We start from the raw sequence: 14,796 nt of genomic DNA, 5'->3' as shown, positions 1-14,796 counted from the left end.
AAAAAGCTAAATTATTCGAGATTGGAAATCATCTAAACGTTAAATCTGATATCATTTATTCATATATTTTTAATTAATTAAAGGGATGTCATAGCATAAATTCTGACTATGAATTCAGATTAATTGTATAAACCTATGTATTAATGTATTATCATTCAATAGGTTATGGTAAATAATTAAGATGTTTGATAATATCTCAGTTATTTCTAACAATTAAATAAGAACACAGCAACATAACCTCTGCTTCTATTCTGGAGGTTACAATATAAACCTTTAAAATTCAGCATAACATAAATTCAAGGATTATTATAATCCAAGGGTGACTGATCGTATTTCAACTTTGTTATTGTACTGAAGTCATTTTATTTGAGAGTATTTTTATTTTGCAAAACTTACTTACAACACCCCTCCACATTATAAAGAACCAAGTTCTTTTGCGCTTACTTGAGTAAAATGTATTATTTCTTTATTATGGTATCTGTGCTTTTATTCAAGTACTTGATTTGTTGATGCACTACTATTATTACTATTTAAAAAAAAAACATTCAACTCTTAAAACTGTTCAAATGGAATCAATCTCACAAAGGTTGGTGTTCATATGAAAAGCCAAGCATAACCATTCTAATAAATGTGTTGAGATGAGATTGTGCATCCACAGTTATCTATAACACTGAATAAGACAACAACTTCTGAATCGTAGGGTACTTGTCTGAGGGTCCTAACCTTGGCTGCTGGTTTGCCCAGGTTCTCCAATGCTTACAGTCAGCTGTGTGGGATAAGAGCTGAGGCCCATGACGCTGCCATGGACCGGGGAACTCGGCATGGCCTGCAGCTGACTGTGAGGTCGTGGCACGCTGTACAAAGCCTCGGCTATATCTGCAGCCCGTTTCAGCAACATGTCCTGCACCAACACAATATCAAAGAAACGTTTTGATGCACGGCAGGAAAAACTATTGGGTGATATGACTCATGTTAAAGGGATAGTTTACCTAAAAATGAACATCATTTCCTCACCCTCAAGTTGATAAACGAAAGAAGATATTTTGAAGAATGTTGGTAACCAAGCAGTTGACGGTAGCCATAGACTTCTATAGTATTGAAAGTCAATGGCTACCATGAACTGTTTGGTTATCAACATTCTTCCAAATATCTTCTTTTATAATCAAAAGAATAAAGAAACTCACACACGTTTAGAACAACTTGAGGGTCAGCAAATGATGACAGAATTTTCATTTTTGAGTGCACTATCCCTTTAAGTAATTAAATATATGTTGTTTGAACTGGAAACATGTAGCTATAAACTTACAAATAAGCTAATTTGTTTCATTGACCAAATTTCTTTGCTTCCACTGAAGCACAAATTATGCACTATGGAATATTTTTTTTACTTTGTTGAATAATATTCATCTGGAGATCATCAAGGAAAACTTGTGAAACTAAATTTAAAAACAAATCATGGAATTCATGTTTTCAGAAGTTGTTTAGTTCAGTTATTACCCAAACTGCGGTGCTGATAATGTCTTATGAAATGAACGAAAAAATGAATGCGTTAAATAAAAGCATCTGAGACATTTGGACTCCATTGTATGTTTAACGCATACAATATTTGCTTCCCATGCCACAGACGGTATTCTATATCTACTGCACTTCAGTGGTTACCTGATTGCTGTTGGTATTTCCATAGAGTGATTCAACAACGTCTGCTGCTCTTTTAAGTAACATTTCCTAAGACAGAGAAAATCAATGTAGTAAAAAATTTATTAACGGTTATATGCATGTAGCAGCATTTACTAACCTTTGCCAGTTTTTCGGGGTCACCAGGATGTCGAGGAATCAGCTTTTGAAGTCTCTGGAAGCCGTAGTCAATAGTTGGCTCATTCAGCGCTAGAGATAATCATAATAAGTGAGAATCCATTTGTCTTTATAACATCCCTCTACATATCCCACTGTCTGCATAAATCCCATTGTATGTAGTTCATAAAACGGAATCAGGTCAGGAAACGGAAACACTCTAGTCCTCAGTATTAATATTAGTCTTGTGTACACAAATTGTTAAAGATGAAGTATGTCTTCTTCACTAGTGGCACCAAACAGAATTTGAAATATGTGTCCCTGCAGCACAAAAGCAGTGTTGAGTCGCTGGGGGATATTTGTAGCAATAGCCAACAATACATTGTATGGGTCACAATTATACATTTCTCTTTTATGCCAAAAATCATTAGGATATTAAGTAAAGATCATGTTCCATGAAGATATTTAGTAAATCTCCTACCGTAAATATATCAAAACTTAATGTTTGATTAGTAATATGCATTGCTAAGAACTTCATTTGAACAACTTTAAAGATGATTTTCTCAATATTTTGATTTTTTTGCACCCTCAGATTCCAGATTTTCAAATAGTTGCATCTCGGGTAAATATTGTTCTCTCCTAACAAACCATACATCAATGGAAAGCTTATTTATTCAGCTTTCATATGATGCATAAATCTCAATTTCGAAAAATTGACCCTTATGACTGGTTTTGTGCTCCAGGGTTTCCAAAAAGTTCTTCCAAACTCTCTACCATTTTGCATTGTTCAGCCAAACTCCAAACTTCTATCGGATGAGCCAGAAGATGACAAACATTGCAATGTTTGGTGTTCTGAAAGCGGCAAAGAGCCACAATTCTTCCACTCTTGAAGAAGTCAGTCTACAAACTGAACATGGGACATTAAACATGGAGAGGAACTAGTTTAATAATACACACTTTGTCTGGGTTTGTGTTCACCTGTATAAATGAAGCGGCCCAGAGCTCCTTTACAGAACTGCTTAGATTTGTAAGACAGTGTGACTTCTACAATCCCTGGAATGTGTCGAGGAGGAGTTTGAACTCGGATTGCATGAGGAGTGATTAACTGCAGGAATAACAACAAGCTCTGAAGGTTAATTGTTACAGACTGTTGGTACTCAAACTTAAAATATTACAAAAGCTTTCCTTATTGCAAGTCAAAGCTTGCTTCGATATACTCTACCAATGCATACCTCGCTCCACACTAGCATGCTCCCGAACACCACCTGCAGACCGTCGAAGAAGTTTTCCCCGATCACAATCACCATAGCCCCGCCTGTAGTCCAGCCTTCACTGGGGCTGATGGCTTTGATACAGGGAGTAGCTGTAGTGGAGAAATGACAAAAATGAAAATGGCATTAAAGATGCACGAAATTATTACTCGGGGTCTAAGAAGCATCCCTCAGTGACCACAGAGCTATTCTACTCTTTCAAGAGAACAAGCTCATTTTCCAGCTTCATGGTTAAAACCTTCCTCCCCTTGTATATAATTGTGGATTAATGCAAACCTCTTCTTTTTTTAATGTCATTTCAATGCCATTACTTGTGAATCTCACCATATTCCATGCAAGTCTCCACCGTCTCGTTCGAATCCGTTCTACGAGAGCGGCGTCCGTGTTTGGAGTTGTTGTGCACAAACATGTTGTCAGAAATGGCTAGGACGGGACCGTCCACACTGACTGTAGTGGACAGAACCACCTATTGGAATGCAAAGAAAGATTTATTGATAACAAAAAGAGTTTGAAGGAGGAGATTCACATAGTGCTTTAAAAACTCCTTAAACGATATCCTTGCAGTGTCATCTTTAGAAACTTCTACTGCTGCTGATTTAAAATTCACAGTTTTATAGCTCTGGTTGAATCAATTGTGACCCTGCAGCACAAAAGCAGTGTTGAGTCGCTGGGGGATATTTGTAGCAATAGCCAACAATACATTGTATGGGTCACAATTATACATTTCTCTTTTATGCCAAAAATCATTAGGATATTAAGTAAAGATCATGTTCCATGAAGATATTTAGTAAATCTCCTACCGTAAATATATCAAAACTTAATTTTTGATTAGTAATATGCATTGCTAAGAACTTCATTTGAACAACTTTAAAGATGATTTTCTCAATATTTAGATTTTTTTGCACCCTCAGATTCCAGATTTTCAAATATTGTCCGATCCTAACAAACCATACATCAATGGAAATATTATTTATTCAGCTTTAAGATGATGCATACATCTCAGTTTTGAAAAATTGACACTTATGACTGGTTTTGTGCTCCAGGGTCACATTTATTCTTTTCCTAATAATCTCATTTACACTCTCACTCTTTTTCCCATCTTTCCACCTGATTTGTGCCTTCTCTTTTTCTTCTTTTTCTTCTATCACATCATGTATGCCCATTATTAAAAACCTACTTGACATCCAATGTGGCCTTTCAAACTCTTTCCAAAAATACTGTTTTAAGTGAGTTTCAAACCACATACTGATGTGGATTCAATTGGGTGTTGTTTCAAAGAGAAACCAAAGTTATAGTTAATATAAAAAATCAGAGATGAACAAAGTTACTTAATATAATATGATGCAACTGAGAATATCAGTGCTCACATGTGCAAAAGACTGCAGAGCTAAAGACACAACACATAGAAATGTGGGATAGAAACGAGGGATGCTGCGAAGATGCTCCAAAAGTAGAAATGTCACACTCAATTACAGTCCATATGTAAATAAATGCACAACAATTAATAAGGAAGGACAGCATGGAAATTAAGAGTGAGGGAGGAAATGTCAAATAGTTGCTCCAGTAGTGAAAGACAAGAGGGAGTAAGTAGAGCAGGAGGGTCCCCAGTGAGCACTTCCTGGGTCACAGAGCCTGACCTTTCCCATCTGGAGCCCATCACTCAACTTCCTGAAGCACCTTGGCTGATTTCCTGATGATTCTTCAGCTTTTTATTTTATTCTGATCACTCCCGCTCTCTTATGTGATATTGTATTTAAACACTTAATATAAATCACACACTCTGTTCGTCTAATCGTCTAAAACTACATGGAGACACAATCGGCCCCAGAAGACCTTCTGTATATGTTACCAGAAATACATGAGAAAAGCTACCACTAAACTGCAAACAAAACCTATTCTTAATATTTAGAGTATTTGTCTTGTTTTGCAGTAAAAAAAAAAAATCCTTAAGAAATTGCATACAATATTAAATTTGTTCAGTGTCTTGAATATACAGTTGTTTTGTCTTGTTCAATATTTAAAAGACAAAGGATACACTGTTTTAAGGATGTTTGTGTGTTTTACTGGAAATAAAACAAAGATTTGTTTTCTTCCTCAGCAAAAAGGAATAAAGTCTGTGGTTTCTACAACATCTCTGCATTTTGCGAAATCGTTTTCTTTGCATATGCATGATCGATACCTGAAATCTTCTCATGTCTCGGGGGTTCCCTGCTGTCTTCAGACAATTTTGATTGCACTTTAGGAAAAACTTCAAGAAAAATCTGTGGGAAACACACACAAAGAAACAGACAAGCCACATAGGTTTTATTCAAGGAAGGAATGGCCTGCTTCATTTCGTCTATCACAAACAAACACGTCTATCTACTTTTAAAACGGAGGAGAAAACACTTCCCATATGTTTCAATGAAATTGTTGGAAGGTGCGTGCATGAGTCTGAACAAACGTTTACTCTAGATGGCGCAGGCTGATGGGTCCTTAATGTAACTGATGATATTCTTAGCATTAAATGACTTGTCACAAGCTGATTGGTTCACGTTGTTCACATACATTTAAATGGCTGATTAGCATTCGCTTGAGCATTGCAGCACGTTTTCAGAGTTCCTCTGAAACCCTCCACCTCCCCCAGCTCCACCTGTATAGATCTGCGGGGTTATTTTATATGCTATTTGTGCAGCAGCAGTATGTCTTAAATACTCACAGCACCGTATTGGCTTATGCATTGAAATCGTTTTCTTTGCATATGCATGATCGATACCTGAAATCTTCTCATGTCTCGGGGGTTCCCTGCTGTCTTCAGACAATTTTGATTGCACTTTAGGAAAAACTTCAAGAAAAATCTGTGGGAAACACACACAAAGAAACAGACAAGCCACATAGGTTTTATTCAAGGAAGGAATGGCCTGCTTCATTTCGTCTATCACAAACAAACACGTCTATCTACTTTTAAAACGGAGGAGAAAACACTTCCCATATGTTTCAATGAAATTGTTGGAAGGTGCGTGCATGAGTCTGAACAAACGTTTACTCTAGATGGCGCAGGCTGATGGGTCCTTAATGTAACTGATGATATTCTTAGCATTAAATGACTTGTCACAAGCTGATTGGTTCACGTTGTTCACATACATTTAAATGGCTGATTAGCATTCGCTTGAGCATTGCAGCACGTTTTCAGAGTTCCTCTGAAACCCTCCACCTCCCCCAGCTCCACCTGTATAGATCTGCGGGGTTATTTTATATGCTATTTGTGCAGCAGCAGTATGTCTTAAATACTCACAGCACCGTATTGGCTTATGCATTGGCAGTAGCAAGTTCCTGTACTTGCTTGCAGCAGCAGCAGCAGCAAAAATCTACAAATACAGCAGTAAGCAACAGCAGCAGCAGCATGGCAGATCTATTCCGCCAAGACCAAATACATTAATATCGTCATATCCATCACCATGCTAAAATCTTCCGAGAGTTGTCATGATTTAACTTTATTTAAACTTTGAATTCAACTAAAGTAGGCCTACATATTTCACAGATCATCATGACACAGATCTATATCTTAATAAACAATCTTTTGTTGCTGCCTGGATACTTTTTTGACACAGAACCCATCCTTTGCCTTAAGTATAGTTTCTCAGTACTTCTTGCATTTCGAATGCATGTCAAATTGTCATTTCATATCGAATCAGCAAGGCTGACCTCTTGTGCTTCAAAACTGTGTTTAACTGTTACTAGATAGCCATAACAGTAATTCATTCCATAACTGGGATTAATAAAATTAGATTTAGATGCAAAAACATGGTCACATATTAATAGCTGTTTTAATAAGGAATAACCCCAATATACAAAAAGCAATAATGCTCCAGCAGTTTTGCTGTAAAGAACCTGAAGAAAAAAAAATTCTGGATACAGTTTCATAAACTGAACCAAGACGACCAATTAATTGGCTGTAGTTGTACTTTTAAACTGTACTTTTTAACAAAGGACTCTCCATAAACACTGCATCTGAACCGCTGTCTCTCTCTCAGAGTATCTCACAACACACTTGTCAAGGTTTTGTGTGGCGTTTCATGCCCGACCCAAGCTCCACGTGCCAATCTTTTCACGTTAACTACATGATAAACATTTGAGCCCTTAATGAAATCATAGAGCACAGCTGCAAGCAGGCAAATGAAAGCACATCGGCCACGCGGCATTAACATGCATTAGTCACTCCCCCACTCACTTAGCATGCAAATCTCTAAGCCTCACTGCCTCGCACCTTCTGCCATGGATCCATTCACTGCATCATAATTACACCCATCTTGCATAATTAATTAGGACTCCTGGAAAACCTTGCAACTTCAGCACAACACCCTTCTGTCTCTGTTGTGTCGTGAGGAAAAGTTTAATAATAACACTGTAAGTTCTGCACTGTTGTGATATTTAGGTTAACTAGAGTAAGGTCTTCACAGTGGACCAGTGATACATATTTGGAACTAAATTGATTAAAAAAATCAAAATTCACTGGGAAAATTGTAAATGCTACAGCTTTTCATTAAAAAAAAAAAAGTTTTATAAAAAACAACAACTCTTCTTCAATGACATATAGGTAGATTATGTGAAATTGTTCCATAAATAAATATTTGGATGATGAATAGATCTATCTATCTATCTATCTATCTATCTATCTATCTATCTATCTATCTATCTATCTATCTCTCTATCTGTCTATCTATCTATCTATCTATTTATCTATCTATCTATCTATCTATCTATCTATCTATCTATCTATCTATCTATCTATCTATCTATCTATCTATCTATAATCTATCTATCTGTCTATCTATCTATCTATCTATCATCTATCTATCTATCTATCGAGATATATATATATATATATATAGAGATATATATATATATATATATATATATATATATATATATATATATATATATATATATTTGATCAAAAATAAAAACAGTAATATTGTAAAATATTATATTATTATATATTATATTATTGTAAAATATTAAGAATTCCAAACATCCCAAATAAAATATGCCATAGTTTTGATTACTATTACTATAGTAAAGAAAATGCATTAATGAATGAGTAGGTATTTACAAACATTAAATTCTGATCATTTTGAATCATCTTGCCATTTCTTTGAGAATTCTAAGAAACTCTAAGAAATGTTATCGTGATGGCTAGAAGTTGGTACCGTCACACTTTAGAAGAAACTGAGTATATTTGATATTTAACACTTGAATAGTGAGTAATATTCATTACTGGACAGCCTGTTGACCACAGACAGAAACAAAGGCTGAGAAGCAGATTCAGAACCATCACTCATCAGTATTTCCTCTTGTCCATCTCACCTCCGTCCCGCTCCGTCTTACAAAAACACAACAGTGTCAGGAGACAGAGGGAGAGGGGGAGGAAAATTAGGAAACCAGATGTGCAGCATCGAATCACTGACATGCTGAAATGTTTGAGCAGCAATACATCAACGACTGAATGCCACATGTGTGTGAGAACAGCCGCTTGTCTACACAGAGTTTCAGTTTATATCACAACAACATTACCTTCAACCCACAACAACAACAGAGGTTGAACCATTTGTTCATTACAGAACTGCCTACAATCACGATGTGCTGATATTCACTTTCTGTATCTATTGGATTCATCGTCAAATATGCAATCCAAAAAAACAAACAAACAACAAAAAGGGGTCAAATCTGGTGTTGAATGTGTGTTATAGGTGAGGGTTGTGGGGGAGCCTCTGAGGGGTTTTGGGTAGCAGAGGTTAGCTAGGACTGCTCATAAATACTCCGGGCTCCCAGAATCCCTTGGCAGACTTTGGGGCCAGACTGGTCGAGGGGTTAACAGGGCACGTTCCCAACCTCTGACCCCACTAACAGGGCACACATAGCGGCTCTAAAAATCACCACATACCACACCAGGACCTTTCACACTTGCTTCCACAGCTAAGAAAAGCAAAAGCAACCAAGCAACATGGACTCATGCCTTTTCTGAAAAGATTATTTTTAAGATTTTTTTTTCACTATCTGCTCAAAGAATTCTCGTGAGAGCTTCTATTTTATATTATTACAATTTTGTAAAGTTTCTTTGTTACATTTTTCAATGTTATCAGCATGACAATATACTGTAAGCATAAGCATAAAAATCAGCATTATTTAATTTCTTCTGCTGTCAGCGCGCACTCGAGCTGGCATGGACTCCACAAGATCCTGATGATGCATGCTTTCCCAGTTTTGTGTTGCAACTGAAGCAAGGAAATCTGACGAGGACTTCACATAGTCATGTCACGAATTTGCTTATTTGATTAGTTACTTCGAAATTGCACAGAATCTATTTTGCATTAATTTAACCACATACATGTTCTTTGTTTTTCAGTCCTACGAGCAGTTGAGCACTTCAAAAACAGTGTCTCAAAGAATACTAGTTAACTAGCAATTTTCCCCTAGCTAAGCATTTTCATTTATTATTCTCCTCCCTACTGCATTTTCTTATGTCACATTTTGTTTCTGTAAATGCTTATGCATATTTTCTGTAAACACAGAAGTGAAAGGTGCGAAATCCATTGATAGTGTACAGTACAAACATACACTGACTTAAACAGATGGTACTTTCGTAGCTATAACTGTATTCGTTTTATTTATTTAAAAAAATCCAGTGTGGTCTCGGACATTTTTTCATATATATTTGTTATAATGCTCAGCGCTTGCCCCGAGTATGTCTGTGTAAGCGCAGATTTATTTAACCATTGCAGAAAATGAAAAATGACATTTATGCACAAGCCTTCATCTTTGTGGGGAAACAAAGGCATGGCAATCTGCATGAATACAAGAGTGACAGATAGGAGAAAAGAAGGAAAAGATGTCTGCTTAATTAGCCAGTAATGATAGGATCTGACAAACAACATCTGTTTCCAAATTGTGTGTGTGTGTGTGTGTGTTTGAAGGAGGGGATTGAATGGAGGATGCCAGCACTCACTTTACTGAACGTTTCAAACTGAACAGCTTGATGTGAGTTTTAAAAAGGGGGGGGGGGGGGGGGGTGGTAATACTTACACCGACTGTATTTTTTCCCACAGATACTACAGAAAATGCTTAATTGGCAGCCTTGCCATCCACTTATCTTGAGATATTTTAATTATAAATGTCAGTCTGATGAAATTGGCCCTCCGCCACATATGCTGTCATGTGTAGGGACATATATGTCTGCCTGTGTGTGTGTGTGTGTGTGTGTGTGTGTGTGTGTGTGTGTGTGTGTGTGTGTGTGTGTGTGTGTGTGTGTGTGTGTGAAGGCACTGGTGCTTGACTGTCTTAAATTTCACTAATGAGTTAATGATGCCCCCTGGTGCTAGCCTGGCCCCTCTGTTTGTTTGTGTGTGTGTCTGCTTGCCAGCAATCTGGAGGAGATTCAGAAGATCTCATCCTCCAAGCTAAATTCTGTATGCCTCGACGTCCCACTTTCTCCACAGAAATACACTCTTGTCTGTGCATACTGCAGTATTTAGGATATATTCATCAGGACAGATGCCCTGAATTAGTTTACTTCATAGACATGCATTTGTGAGAGACCAGACAATGCAGACTCATGTGTGTGTGTGTGTGTGTGTGTGTGGGCGTGCGTGCGTGTATGTGTGTGTGTGTGTGTGTTGACTCTGTCAGGACTCAGGTCAGGGTTGATAGGGCCATTGACAGCTTCTCAGCAGGCCTGCTGTGAGCCCTGTCAGTCTCTCTACTATTTTCTTCCTCCCATTCCACCCTAACACAGCTCCTCTCTCCCGCTCTCCTCACACTCCTGTCTGCATTTGTACACATTTGCTATGGATTAGCCACGCACATTATATTTTAGCACCACAGGCAGCACTGTTCCTCACAGCAGTGACAGAAATCGCCTTTCCAAATCATGCCTAATCGTGTGTGTGTGTGTGTGTGTGTGTGTGTGTGTGTGTGGGCGTGCGTGCGTGCGTGTATGTGTGTGTGGGTGATGACTCTGTCAGGACTCAGGTCAGGGTTGATAGGGCCATTGACAGCTTCTCAGCAGGCCTGCTGTGAGCCCTGTCAGTCTCTCTACTATTTTCTTCCTCCCATTCCACCCTAACACAGCTCCTCTCTCCCGCTCTCCTCACACTCCTGTCTGCATTTGTACACATTTGCTATGGATTAGCCACGCACATTATATTTTAGCACCACAGGCAGCACTGTTCCTCACAGCAGTGACAGAAATCGCCTTTCCAAATCATGCCTAATCAATTGAATTTAAAGCAGATGGACTTCGATCAAAGGTTAGAAACATTAAATCTCAAAAGATGATCCGGAAAAATGGCCTAAATTTCAAGAGTCATAGCAAAAGCTTATATAATGTGAATTTCAAGTGCAAATACTTATGTAATGTGATGTTTCTTGTTTTCTTTCTTTATTTTGCCATAATGTGGTATGGAGTGTAAAACTAATTTTATTTAAAGCATTTTTGCTTCAGGTTGCAACACAAAATGTGAAGAAGAAAAAATGGGTTTGAAACTCTGGCCATGGAAATGAGTATGAAGGGGTTTGAATACTTTTGTAAGGAACTGTTTATGGTTAAAAAAAAATATATATATATTTTTTTTTTTTCTGTTGGCTGTTTATTTTATTTCAAATATCTGATTCCAACTATTCTGCCAACTTTTGCTACGGGGCATATGTTTAAAGAGTTTTATTTCCTGCCATTCCCTTCACTTGTCCTATATTTGTTACTCTTGGGTTCCCTTCAGGATCAGTTCATTGTCTTTCTATTGATCCGATAGTTTTGCACTCCCCTGGGTTTGATTAGCAAAGCGAGAGGGGACAGATGGTACCATTCCTATTACTCAGATTTTTTCTCCCCCAAATCTATCTATCTATCTATCTATTTATCTATCTTTTTGTAGTAGCCTTATCCTATTGACAAGATTGTATGATATTGATTAAGTTTGTTTCCACAAAACCCAGCGTGTGATTGATCCCCTTTCAACTCTCTCTTTCTTTTCAACAGTTCTTTTTCCACCCCCACTGGTCGTATGCATGCATTTATTGAACCTGTGTGGTACTGACTTGCTGAGCCTCAAGCTGTTAGCCATACAGCCGTACATTTACCACAAAGGTAAAAAGAGAAGCTTAGATATACCAGAGCTTTTAGAAACATTCGTCATCGTTCTTTACTTATGAACCCATGCATAATTAGTGCTTCTACTTTGACAGACTTTTCCTAATCCATTTTAGGCCTGTTTTGCATAACACTAAAACAACGGAGATTCACATTTACTTAACTGGATGGTTACATTGCATAGACTTCTACAGCTAATTATAAATATTATAAACTAACTTAAACCCATACCTTAACCCAATCTATTTTACAATAAAAAAAAATAAAAAAATAAAAAAATATTTCTTATACAGCTGTCCGTGATTGGTTTTCACTCAAGTATAGATCAGTGGTACACACATACACGCCATTACAATTGTTAATGCCAATTTGCATGAGACATTTTAAAATCAGCAGCTTTCATCTACAGGATCAAAGCATGAGGCCGAAGCACACTGGTGCTATTGATCAGTCATGGATTGCTGGATTAAATAAATTGGTCTTTCAATCTATTTAATTCTAGCACATGCACAAGCACATAATAAGACATGCAATTATATAAACCAACTAACATAAACAAAGAGGTTAAAATGTGCTGAGATTAGAATGCAATGTAACATACGGACATGTAATGATAAAAAGCTCAGCTGTAAACTCGCCGAGGGAAGATGTGGGGAACATAATGTGACAAAAGCCTCCTTCAGGATCAGCTGAGAGCTATTCTCTCCCCTTCTGCTAATAACTGGATTAGTTGTGGAGAGACAGACAGACAGACAGACAGAGCAGCAGGTCCAAACAAAACGGACACAGATTAAGAAAGGACGGGGGTGTTGGTGCTTTGGGATCACAATTCCCACATGCATTGGGGAGGGATCCTGATGAGGCTGACTAATTATATCAATATTAGGGGGAAAGGTTGTAGGTGGCAAAGAAAATGAAGAAAAACGAGAGTGTGACGGTTATTAAAACTAGCCAAAAAATCTAAATAAGGTAGAATTTTGTCCTGAAAAGGCTATTTTCTAGAAAATCTTCTAACAAACAGACTATTTCATAATATATTAAATATAAACATCTCTTAACAAATGCTATTTTGTAGCTAAGAGAAACCAATTCATCTACAGAATGACGCTATCAATTAAGCCATATCACTCCATATTCCACAATATCTTTTTTTGATATTCCATAATATCCATAATTCCATCTTTTTTTTTTACTCATTCATGATTTTAAAAATGGTATTCAATACATGTTTTGTCCCCCTGGGGGGAAAAAAATTATAAAAGTAAATAAATAAAAATAAAACAGATCCAGGGAACGGTTTGTTTAGTGTTGCCAAAACTGAGAAGTACAGTATCATAATGCACTAATGAGGCAATATATAAACTACAGCGCAAAAATAAATAAATTAATTAAATAAAAATAAAAAACTCTGTCAATACCAAACATGGCTGTCTAAAGCCTTCATTTTATTAAAAACTCTGGGTAAGCCTGGCCATGTTTGGAGAATTAAAGACAGAGAAGGAACAGACAGGACAGAAGGAGAGAGAGAGAAAACTATAAAAACAGCTGTGGTGCTAAGGAATTCTGGGAAAATCTAAGACACAAGAGTCCATTTTTCCCACTCTTGACTTGAGATCCTCAGAGACGCTTTATAAACAATGTTAGCTTGAACAGGATATCAAGCCAGATCTGAACATAAGGGAAACTATATTATCTATATCTTTGAAGGACAGCTTGGGCTAGTCAACTGACTTTAACTGAAATATTGACTGTGTACTATTGTTCTCTTTTTAGCTGCATGCTTTACAACAGAATTGAATTTTGTTTGCATTCTTGAAACATTATTTTCCTGTTTGCCACTGTAAAGCTGCTGTGGCACAAGCTGTACTGTATAAAGCGCTTGACTTGACTTGGTCAAGGTGAGGGAGACAGAGTGATTCACAAGAGCACTTACATGGGACATTTAAGTTTATATATATATATATATATATACTGTATATATACAGTATAACTCATTCAAACACGTTCCTGTTTGAGTTAAACACATAAGATTCATAAGCGGACTTACCTGTCAATGATGACAGGGTCAGATGGTGTCTCATTACGATTGCCGCAGCTTTTTTTCTCACAGCAGCGACTTGGTATGAAAAAGAGAAGATAATGAATGATTAAAACTTGCTCCATGAGACCACTACAATTAAGACTCAGAAAAGGCAGGCCAGCAATCTGTCACATTGATTGTGAATGATCAAGCTCAATCGCTGCTTCTAAAGCACACACACACACACACACACACACACACAGTCTGGTCAGCTATCCTTGTGGGTACTCTCCATAGGCGTAATGGTTTCTCTACTGTGCAGACCGTATATTCTATTGCCCTACACCAACCCTACCCCTAAACCTACCCCTCACAGGAAACTTTCTGCATTTTTAGATTTTCAAAAAACTTCATTCTGTGTGATTTATTAGCAGGTTTACCCGTGGGGACCTCAATTTAGGTCCCTACTGTGACACGAGTCCCCATGAGTCTGTGTGTATTCAGGTTTAAGTCCCCACCAGAAAAGAAAAACAGGTACACACACACACACACACACACACACACACTCTCACACACACACACTCACACGC

At 37.4% G+C, this 14,796-nt stretch overlaps 1 protein-coding gene across 1 annotated transcript in view; it reads right to left on the bottom strand.

Annotated features, from left to right (window-relative positions):
- The window catches only part of LOC107557760 (transcription factor COE2-like), a 29,959-nt gene that overhangs the window by 8,008 nt on the left and 7,155 nt on the right, over positions 1-14,796 (bottom strand). Inside the window, exons 6-13 of the mRNA XM_016241285.1 lie at positions 14,234-14,302; positions 5,818-5,899; positions 3,387-3,528; positions 3,024-3,154; positions 2,770-2,896; positions 1,796-1,884; positions 1,660-1,725; positions 724-901 (exon numbers count right to left, since the gene is read on the bottom strand). Of these exons, the coding sequence (XP_016096771.1) occupies positions 724-901; positions 1,660-1,725; positions 1,796-1,884; positions 2,770-2,896; positions 3,024-3,154; positions 3,387-3,528; positions 5,818-5,899; positions 14,234-14,302 (884 nt within the window). The remainder of the gene's footprint in view (positions 1-723; positions 902-1,659; positions 1,726-1,795; positions 1,885-2,769; positions 2,897-3,023; positions 3,155-3,386; positions 3,529-5,817; positions 5,900-14,233; positions 14,303-14,796) is intronic.

This window comes from Sinocyclocheilus grahami, unplaced genomic scaffold, assembly GCF_001515645.1.
Source record: "Sinocyclocheilus grahami isolate Dianchi unplaced genomic scaffold, SAMN03320097.WGS_v1.1 scaffold618.1, whole genome shotgun sequence".
Lineage (NCBI taxonomy): Eukaryota > Metazoa > Chordata > Actinopteri > Cypriniformes > Cyprinidae > Sinocyclocheilus > Sinocyclocheilus grahami.
Note: the sequence above shows the minus strand (reverse complement) of the source record. Positions and strands in the feature narration are given on the sequence as shown.